General features: G+C 39.2%; 1 protein-coding gene across 2 annotated transcripts in view; it reads left to right on the forward strand.

Annotated features, from left to right (window-relative positions):
• PPP2R2A (protein phosphatase 2 regulatory subunit Balpha) overlaps positions 1-11053 on the forward strand; it is a 75111-nt gene extending 64058 nt beyond the window's left edge. The window contains exons 6-10 of one of the 2 annotated variants that reach the window (XM_060787259.2): positions 773-950; positions 2938-3102; positions 4067-4236; positions 5319-5410; positions 9985-11053. In XM_060787259.2, the coding sequence (XP_060643242.1) occupies positions 773-950; positions 2938-3102; positions 4067-4236; positions 5319-5410; positions 9985-10264 (885 nt within the window). In that variant the 3' untranslated portion in view covers positions 10265-11053. Of the gene's footprint in view, positions 1-772; positions 951-2937; positions 3103-4066; positions 4237-5318; positions 5475-9984 lie in introns of those variants that run through there. The other variant, XM_067470676.1, reaches the window with a different exon arrangement.
• Positions 11054-11284: the final 231 nt, after the last annotated feature.

Raw genomic sequence — 11284 nt, forward strand, 5'->3', positions numbered from 1 at the left:
TACATGTGGTTTGGCGGAAACTGGTAGGAAGGTTTATCTCTCTTTGAACTCTTCTGAGGCTCCTTCTACACTGCCATAAAAATCCACTCTATCTGCTTTGACTATATGGCAGTATAGACCCATATAATCCAGTTCAAAGCAGATAATGTGGATGGTCTGCTTTGATAATCTGGATTATATGGCAGTGTAGAAGGCAACTGAACTTAATATTTGAACTACAGATATATTGGAAATGAAAGACTGGGGGTAGAGAACAGGAATTAATTCTTTGAAGGTATATACAGAATGACTTTTATGTCCACAGGAGATTTATTTCTGAATTTTCTGTGAGCCCTTTTGGACCCTATTCTCTAGGAATCTGATAGCTAACATTTGTGGGGGTTTTTTTGTAACATCTGGCAAAAGCTTAACATAGAGTCACCTGGAGGATATAGAAAATTCATAGACGGGCATATTTTGTAGGATATGGGTACTTGATTGTTCCGTAATTGAATGATAGGATTTGATACCACAACATGTAATGATGTCAACTAAGTTAGATGGATGTAAAATAGTCTTGTTTTAGCTGCATGTCTGGTATTATTTAGTATAGCATAGATTGGGATACATGCACTAGCCACTTCCTTATTTAGTCTTTTCTTCCGCCATCTATCCTTCCCATATAGGAAGATATTGACTTCCTGTCTCTCAGGTTGGTAGTGTTCATTGGTGGGAACAGAGTTTGCTCTTTGTGTTTGCTTGCTATGTGGATTTGTTCTCCTGTACTTTGCAGGTACCAGTATTCAGGCCCATGGATCTCATGGTGGAAGCCAGTCCACGAAGGATATTTGCCAATGCCCACACATATCATATCAACTCTATCTCCATCAATAGTGATTACGAAACGTACCTGTCTGCAGATGACTTGCGGATTAACTTGTGGCACCTAGAAATTACAGACAGAAGTTTTAGTATCTTTTTCTTCCAATGTTTCCACTTGAACAGAAAAAAATCATATGTCTATCTATTGCATACATTCCTTATGTTGCTGTTCAGTTACAAGTCCCTATTACAGAAGTAGTTAGAATATGACTAGTGGTGAGAGCAAAGAATACGAAGAATGTTTTTCTTGAGATAATTATATTTATAATACTACTACTAATATGATATTATAATTATATATTTATATTACATGTGATATTACTAATATTACAATATAATGTTATAGTACAATATAGTAATATTTAATATTGATATTTTACTATGCTAATAATATAATATATTGTATGTATATATATCTTGTAAGCCGCTCTGAGTCCTCTTCGGGGTGCAGGCCCGTAGTCAGGATTTTGATTCGGAAGGGGGGGGGGGCTGAGTGAGTGAAAGAGGGTCTACCCTAGCAAACCTTTTGTATCGTTACCCCAATACCCCCATGCATATGGGATATATTGAGTATGGTGATCAGATCATGATATGAATAAACATAACAGTTTAAATAATGCACCAGTAAGGCCTTTTCGCGAACCACCATGAGAATTTCGGGGGGGGGGGGCTGAATCCCCTCAAGCCCCCCGTCTGGCTACATGCCTGTTGGGGTGTGAAGGGTGGAATATAAATGTCGTAAATAAATAAATACCACATTTATGTTCTGACTTTCTGCTGAAGTGTTCAAAGTAGTAAGTACCTTGCAGTCTATAATAATAATGATAATAATATATTTATAACCCACCAACATCTCCCCAAGGGACTCGGTGCGGCTTAGATGAGGCCAAGCCCAACAACACATCAAAAACGACATGCAGTAATGAAATACAAGCAATAAACAAAATAAACAATACAATTAATATAACTCACAAGTAGACAATAAACACAGGAATTAAAAAACCTATGGCTGGTCCAAATGTAATAGTTAAAACTTTAAAAATAAATGCTGGACATGAACAGAAGATGTATCTATTTGGAGGGTTTTAAATCAAAAGTAAAGAGCAACCCAATGGGTAATTAAAGTGCTTCTCAGAGTATTTGCAGCGTAATACAAGAGATCATGAATGTAGAAAAAGTAGTAAACAAATATGTGCATCTTTAAACATTACGTGGAGCAATCACTGCAGGTAACAGTCCTGGAAATCTCCCAACCTGTTAGAAGACTGCATAAAAAATAAATAAAAATGGTACTTCATTCCAAACATAACAATGCAAAAAGACTTCTATCTAACCTAAGCTTCATCATCCGCAACTGCCTCCTTCCTGCAGCACTATAGAATAGAAATAGCGTTGAGATGGGTGAGCCACAGCCAATGGTGATTATCATCCTTAAAAAATTTACGCTGTCTCTAACCCACTAGATTCTCTGTGCTTTGAAAATGTGTGGAACACAGTGAGAAAATGTTAATGGAATATAATAATAATAATAATAAAAAGGATTTGTTGAACAGGTAGAGGTAAAGAAAAGAGCAAAATGAATTTTATTATTTATTTATTTATTTATTTATTTATTTTATTTACTGCATTACTATGCTGCCTTTCCTAGCCCAAAGGTGGCTCAATGCAGCTTACACTGACACGATTTGATGCCAAAATGAATATTAAATGAAATTAAAACAAAATTAAAAACAATTAACACACATTATAAAAACTCTGTAAAAAGCATTAAAAGCATAAAACCCCAGTAACTTCCTGTTAGCTCATTTAGTAAACAATCTAAAGTTCATGGGCAAAACCAAACCCCAGCAGAGAGTGAGGAGCCATTGCATGACACTCAGTAAAGATTGTGGCCCCAACTACTTAAGCTGGCAAGTGTCCAGTTCTCAAGTGGCTTGGCAACCAAATAACTGGCCTTATCCTGTCTGTTTCCCAAGTAACTGTGTCTTCCAGAAAACTATTGTGCTCCCAAGCGTGGGTTACATTGATTTGGACAAAAAACATCAAAGGAAATTCCTTAACGCCAAATCTCTATAGATATTGTAGATATTAAGCCTGCAAACATGGAAGAACTGACAGAGGTGATAACGGCAGCAGAATTCCATCCAAACAGCTGCAACACATTTGTCTACAGCAGTAGTAAGGGAACAATCCGTCTCTGTGACATGAGAGCGTCAGCCCTCTGTGATAGGCATTCAAAATGTGAGTACTGCTTTCCAATTTCTTCCTTTTCTTAAGCAAATCAGGACAAAGCAAGAGGACAGTGCATGATTCGAAATCCATCTTCTAAATGGTGTTGGTCTAAAGCAGCGGTTTTTAACCTGTGGGTCTCCAGGTGTTTTGGCCTATAACTTCCAGAAATCCCAGCCAGTTTACCAGTCTAAAACCTCATTAGACCTGTGTACTGTCAGTCCGCATATTGGGATAGCACATAAATGTAGCAGTCATATTAATTGTGCTTCCCACAAAGTCTGTAATGTTCCTTCAAATCCAACACGGACAAAACACATTCTCAGCAAAGATGACGAGAGACACCTCTATGTATTGGGAATATACACTTTGATTGTGTTGGGTGAAAAACTCTTTTCTAAGGATTTTTGTTTTTATTTATTTTTGGACAAGCATTTTACATAATTTAGTGTGCAAGTATAGTGGGCAGCCCTCTTGAAACTATAATGAGTTGAGAAGGCTTTATTATGGAGCTTTAGTCTTCTGTCTAGTACTTTTATTTCCAAATTACAGAACAAACTAAGAAAGATTGTACCACCTTTTTAAAAAAATGCGTATTATTACATAGGTTGCAAAATGAGGATTTTCTCGGCACAAAATTCAGATTGTCTGGGTGAAGAGATGCTATGTACATACTACACTGTTCACTATTTCACACCCATTGAGTATGTGCCTTCAAGTCACTTTCAACATAACAGTGACTCCATGAATTTCATAGAATTTTCTTCGGCAAATCGTAGGGGTGGTTTTGCTAGTTCCTTCCTCTGAAATATAGCTAACAGCTCCTGGTATTTGTTGTACGTCTCCTGTCTAAATAAGAACCAGATATATTACATTTCACTTAATATCCCTTTTGATTTTTCAGGATCCTTGGGGTTTTTTATATGCAAAAAATACCTTCTTGTTCGATGAATTGTGTGTTGTCTCCTACTTACAGTGTTCGAAGAACCAGAAGATCCCAGTAACCGGTCGTTTTTCTCTGAAATCATCTCCTCCATTTCTGATGTGAAATTCAGCCATAGTGGCAGATACATGATGACTAGAGATTACCTGTCTGTGAAAATTTGGGATTTAAATATGGAAAACAGACCTGTGGAGACATACCAGGTATCCTGTGAAATGGTTTCATGGTAGAAGTAGTTTATCCCAGTTTTATGTATGACCCGGTGGCACAGTGGGTTAAACCTCTGAGCTGCCGAACTCGCTGATCGAAAGGGCAATTCAAATCCAGGGAGCAGGGTGAACTCCTGCTGTTAGGCCCAACTTAGCAGTTTGAAAACATGCAAATGTGAGCAGATAAATAGGAACCACTCCGGTAGGATGGTAATGGCGTTCCATGCAGTCATGCTGACCACGTGACCATGGAGGTGTCTATGGACAACACCGGCTCTTCAGCTTAGAAATGGAGATGAGCACCACCGCCCAGACTAATAATAATAATAATAATAATAATAATAATAATAATAATAATAAACTTTATTTGTACCCCGCTCCATCTCATCGATGGGGACTCGGTGTGGCTTACATGAGGCCAAGCCCAAAACAACCATTACATAAAATAAAACCGAAAACGCAAATAATAAACAATAATAACGCAATTACATAAAACTAGACTTAATGTCAAGGGGAAACCTTTATCTTTTATGCAGCTTGACTCTTGCTTCGAGCCTGTTATGCATCTGTTTGTATAAAATGAGCCAAGGCAATACAAGGGCATATGGCTTCTGTTTGACCAAGATTCAAAGATGTAAATATGCATTGGGATTTCCAGCCCCAGTTCCCATTGCATACTTCAGGAAAGCTGGTCTAGAGGATCAAAGAAAGCCTTTAATGTGGCTCCGCTTGTTGCAGGCTCAAGAGACAATGAAGGCTTCTATCCCGAAGAAATCTTAGCTGAATATTCTTCAGTGTATTTCACTCATTTTAATTAAACTTACATAAATAAACACAAATTTTGAAGCAACAGGATTTTCTTATTATATGGTGGTAGGTAGTGCAGTTGGCATTTTATGGGCAGGGGGGCAATATCTTTATTGAAGGTTTTACAATCCAAGTCACATTTTTATTTTTTTAAAACCCAGAATAAATGGTGGCACCTGATTTTTTTCTAATAAAACCTCTCTATTTGCATACAGCAATGCTTCATACTGTTGTCTTTTCTTCCTAACCGGTGTGTGTTCCTCTCCCAGGTGCACGAATACCTCAGAAGTAAACTTTGTTCACTCTATGAAAATGACTGCATTTTTGACAAATTTGAATGCTGCTGGAATGGATCAGACAGGCAAGTCTACTCTTTTCTCTCCTTTATTGCATGCAGCCCATCCTGTTGACTATGCAAGGACTTCTTTTGTGGTTGGTGTAGCCGCTAGACTTCACCCTGCCTTCCAGTAAAAAAATTGGGAGCTAACAAATACTTGATAAAGTTATATAGAAGTCATAGGTGATGTGAGTATAAGAGGACCTGAATTTCACTTACTATTTGCATTATGCATTTGATAATCTAGATTACAGTCCTTACTTACTTAGGAGATCCCTCATTGGCCGAGTAGGATGGTCTTCCAGGATCAGTTTTCTGGTGGGTCCGTAGGTGGCTGTGGAGCCCTATTCTTGACCTGCATCTTCTCCCACAGTGAGGGCATTGGTTTCCAGATGGAAGGCGGTCTTGGTCAGGGTTGGCTTGACACGCCTTCCTCTTGGCACGTTTCTCTCTTTCATCCTCCATTCGTGCCTCTTCAAATTCTGCAGCATTGCTGGTCATAGCTGACCTCCAGCTGGAGCGCTCAAGGGCCAGGGCTTCCCAGTTCTCAGTGCCTAAGCCAGAGTTTTTAAGGTTGGCTTTGAGCCCATCTTTCAATCTCTTTTCCCGCCCTCCAACATTCCGTTTTCCATTCTTGAGTTCGGAGTAGAGCAACTGCTTTGGGAGAGGGTGGTCAGGCATCCAGACAATATGGCCAGTCCAGCGGAGTTGATGGCGGAGGACCATCGCTTCAATGCTGGTGGTCTTTGCTTCTTCCAGCACACTGACGTTTGTCCGCCTGTCTTCCCAAGAGATTTGAAGGATTTTCCAGCGGTAGCGCTGATGGAATCGTTCCAGGAGTTGCATGTGACGTGTGTAGACAGTCCACGTTTCTCAGGCATATAGCAGGGTTGGGAGGGGAATGGCTTTATAAACAAGCTCCTTGGTGTCCCTACAAATATCCTGGTCCTCAAACTCTGCTTCATTCGGAAAAATGCTGCAATTTCAGAGCTCAGGTGGTGTCGATATTGACTTTGGTGGAGAGGTGGCTGCCAAGGTAGTGGAAATGGTCAACATTTTCTAATGTTACACCATTAAGCTGTATCTCTGGCATTGGAGAGGGATTGGCTGATGACTGCTGGAAGAGCACTTTGGATTACAGTCCATAGCAGGCATGGAAAAACTTCAACCTTCCAGATGTTTTGGATTTCAACTCTTACAATTCCTAACAGCTGGTCCTCAAAAATTTTAAGCAGAGGGCTGGTTCACTGTCCGTCTCTGCGCATACTTTATTCATAGTGCAAAAAAACCCCAAACCATTTATTTTATTTATTTATCGTGTCAGGAACAACCAGACAGTTGTATTACATTTTTAACAAAACAAACAAACAAACAAAACAGAAAGTTTGCAAGCTTGGTAGTTGATTAAATGTCCTTTGACCAGTACCTGGCCACTTGGAGTGCCTCTGGTGTTGCCGCAAGGAGGTCCTCCATTGTGCATGTAGCAGGGCCCAGGTTGCATTGTAGCAGGTGGTCAGTGGTTTTCTCTTCTCCACACTCGCATTTCATGGATTCCACTTTGTAGCCCCATTTCTTAAGGTTGGCTCTGCATCTCGTGGTGCCAGAGCGCAGTCTGTTCAGCGCCTTCCAAGTTGCCCAGTCTTCTGTGTGCCCAGGGGGGAGTCTCTCATTTGGTATCAGCCATTGATTGAGGTTCTGGGTTTGAGCCTGCCACTTTTGGACTCTCGCTTGCTGAGGTGTTCCAGCGAGTATCTCTGTAGATCTTAGAAAACTATTTCTTGATTTAAGTCGTTGACATGTTGGCTGATACCCAAACAAGGGATGAGCTGGAGATGTCTCTGCCTTGGTCCTTTCACTATTGGCTGCTACTTCCTGGCCGATGTCAGGTGGTGCAATACTAGCTAAACAGTGTAATTTCTCCAGTGGTGTAGGGCGCAGACACCATGAAACAAACCATGAAATAACAATACAATATTTAAAATGAAGAACAATTTTAACCAACATAAACTTACCAGTATTTCAATGAGAAGTGTGAGCCTACTTTTGGCTGACGAGATAGTCAAGTTAATTGGGATTGTTGTTGTGTGCCTTCAAGTCATTTCATACTTAGGGCAACTCTTAAGTCTAGAGATTAGGGTGTGTGTGTGTGTGTCTAAATGACTTCGGAGAGCTGCATTCGGCTTGTGGGTCTTATTTTGGGGACCCCTGTCCTAGGGTTTTGAGGATAGCAGACATTTGGGAATGGTATAGCGGTGCTTCCTTGTGGAATATGAATAAGAGTTATCTCAAGTGCCAGTGCCACTGCCATTGCCTCACACGGGCAACCTACTGTTGCTTCCTGCTAGGTGTTTGGCACATTTAGTCTGGTTCCTCAGGAAAAGTCTGTCTGATTTGAGAGATCTAGGAGTGGTGTTACCTTCATTCTCAGGAATGTAAAGGTAGAGCCAAGGTGGGGCATCCTTACTCCTGTGCAAAAAGTGTTTGTTCATCAAGACTGTGATGGGTAGCTCATTTCTGAGGACATTCACATCACTTGCTATGTAGATTTGGACTGAGACTTTATGTAGTTTTTTAGACCAAAAAAAGGTGATTTCCAAACATCTCTTTGGAATGTTAAGGTGATTTTGTGCTATGAAAGATGGCACTGACTTGTCATGCCTTGCAATTTTAAAAAATATGACTGCACTATAATTTGATTGTAATGAGAGGAGGTGACACAGTTCTCTGAATGACAAGTATTGCTTCCTGGAAACAAGGTGTCATACAATAGGTGGAAGTCAATGAGTCATGGGAATAGTACTCTCACAGGGAGTTTGTAAGAATTTGTATGTCATGGTTAGGATGTTAAAGTTGGGCCCTAACCGCAGTAAGTGTGGAGGACTAGTTGTATATATTCAAGACAAAGTGAATTAATATTACTAACTAGCCGTCCCCTGCCACGCGTTGCTGTGGCCCAGTCTGTGTATATTTGTTTTGTATGTTTACGTTATGTGTATATATGTATGTGTTATACACATATGTGTTATGTGTATATGTGTGTATATATGTGTGTGTGTGTGCATATATATGTGGTTTTGTGCATGTGTTGTACTGTATTTTTTGGTTTTTGGCTTTTTAAGTCCCTTCTGCTGTGTTTTCTAGTGTTTTTATGAGTGATGGTCACTCGTTGGCCTGACAGGTGTCTTGTGTCCAAATGTGGTATCAATTCGTCCAGTGGTTTTTGAGTTATGTTAATCCCACCAACGAACATTACATTTTTATTTATATAGACTAGCCATCCCCTGCCACGTGTTGCTGTGGCCCAGTCTGTATATATGTGTTTTGTGTATGTGTTTATATGTGTGTATATATTTGTGTATCGGTGTATATATGTGTGTTTGTGTGTGTGTGTGTGTGTGTGTGTGCGTGTATGTGTGTGTAGATGTGCATATATGTGTGGATAAACAGAGGCTTGATGGCCATCTGTCGGGGTGATTTGAATGCAATATTCCTGCTTCTTGGCAGGGGGTTGGACTGGATGGCCCATGAGGTCTCTTCCAACTCTTTGATTCTATGATTCTATGATATATTTGTGTGTTTATATGTGTGTGCTTGTTTATATGCATATTTGTGTTTATATGTGTGTATATATGTGTGCATTTGTATATGAGTATGTGTGTGTGTATACACATATATGTATGGTATATTTTGGGCAGGTTTAAGTCCATTCTACTGGTTTTTTGTTGTTGGTTTTTGTTGGGTTTTTTAAATTTATTTTTTTGCATTTTTAGGGGTGATGAACATTCGTTGGACTGTTAGGTGTATTGTGTCCAAATTTCGTGTCAATTTGTCCAGTGGTTTCTAAGTTATGTTAATCCCACAATCGAACATTACATTTTTACTTACATAGATACTATTACAATATAATGATATAGTACAATACAGTAATATTTAATACTGATATTGTACTATGCTAATAACATATATATTGTGTGCGTGTGTGTGTGTATGTATATGTGTATGTATATATATATATATATGTATATGTGTGTGTGTATGTGTATCTTGTAAGCCACTCTGAGTCCCCTTTCAGGGTGAGAAGGGTGGTATATAAATGTCGTAAATAAATAAATAAAATAAACAAATAAACCCTTTTAAAGTCCCTTCTGCTGTGTTTTTCAGTGTTTTATGAGTGATTGTTACTTGTTGGCATGATAAATGTATTGTGTCCAAATTTCGTGTCAATTTGTCCAGTGGTTTCTAAGTTACGTTAATCCCACAAATGAACATTACATTTTTACTTATATAGATACTATTACAATATAATGATCTAGTACAATATAGTAATATTTAATACTGATACTGTACTATGCTAATAACATATATTGTGTGTGTATGTATGTATGTGTATGTATATATGTATAAGTGTGTGTGTGTATCTTGTAAGCTGCTCTGACTCCCCTTTCGGGGTGAGAAGGCTGGCATATAAATGTCGTAAATACATAAATAATAAATAAACAAATCTTCTGAGAGTCTTGCCAGTATTCTAAAAGGGCAAACAGTTTGACTATACAGAAAGAAATGGAATGACTGTTTTCCTCCTCCTTCTTCATTTCCAGTGTTATCATGACGGGCTCCTACAACAACTTCTTCAGAATGTTTGATAGAAACACAAAACGGGATATTACTTTAGAAGCCTCTCGTGAAAACAATAAACCACGCACCGTTTTGAAACCCCGCAAAGTCTGCGCGAGCGGCAAAAGAAAGAAGGACGAGATCAGCGTCGACAGCTTAGACTTCAACAAAAAGATCCTCCACACTGCCTGGCACCCGAAGGAGAACATCATTGCTGTAGCCACTACAAACAACTTGTATATATTTCAAGACAAAGTGAATTAGGGCTAGTATTTCTAGCAGAGGAGTCCACTTCCTGCATAGTTCAGATAGATTGAACCTAGCATTTGTACTTGTAAACAATAGAAGGGAGAAAACCGAGAGCAGGAGAGCAACAGGGAGAGAGAGCACAAGAGAGATGGAGATGTCTTTGGTGGCACACTTTGCCCAGTGTTTAAAAATGTGCCATATTGACAACCTATTCTTCTAGATAGCTGTATGGGCAATGGCTCTGCTGAGGAGTGCTCCATGTCTGCTAGCCATTTAGGTGAGTTTAGGGCACCTTTTTTTAACGTAATGACTACTTGCACCGTCTTGCCTAATGGACTAGAGATTGGACTGTTGATCGACATTTGATTCCACCGGGTTTTTTTAATGCCTTCCATTGTGACAATGACGTCTACCACCGGGGGGAAGAAAGCCTTCAAGTCATGCTGTGGGAGTTAACTGTGTAACCTCATTACTGTATTATTTGTGGCCCTTGTTATTATGAAATAACAGCTCATTCCTGCTGTGGCTTGTAGCATTCCTCTCGTGCCTCCTGGACTCCTTTCCCCCTTTTTTGAAAGATCCCCTTGCTCCCCAGCCCTGTGGTGGTGGTGTATTGAGAGAAAGAGACGAAAAGCACACAAAATGGGTCAGTGTTCAAAGGGGTCTGTGTTGCAAAGAACGAAAAAAAAAATGTTTTAATGAATTGTTGACTGTAATCACTCCTTGCCATGTCTGGCAGTAAAAATGGGGCGGGGTGGGTGCTACAAGGGGGAAAAATCTACTGAATAAAAGTGTCAAAGAATAGTGCATTTTGTTTTTTTTGTTTTTTTCCCTTTTTAATCTACCTCTTTAAGAATTTCTTCATTTGTTAAAACTTGTAATTGCATGGTGATTTTCAATGTTTTCGTATTCGGTTTTATCCAGTATTATTTTACATGAGGAAAGGGAAAAGGAGGCTTTTAAAAATAGTAGTAATAATAATAATAATAATAATAATAATAGTAATCCTTTATGAAAATGCTCAAATGTCAATTT

The sequence above is a fragment of the Anolis sagrei genome, chromosome 7 (genome assembly GCF_037176765.1).
Source record: "Anolis sagrei isolate rAnoSag1 chromosome 7, rAnoSag1.mat, whole genome shotgun sequence".
NCBI lineage: Eukaryota > Metazoa > Chordata > Lepidosauria > Squamata > Dactyloidae > Anolis > Anolis sagrei.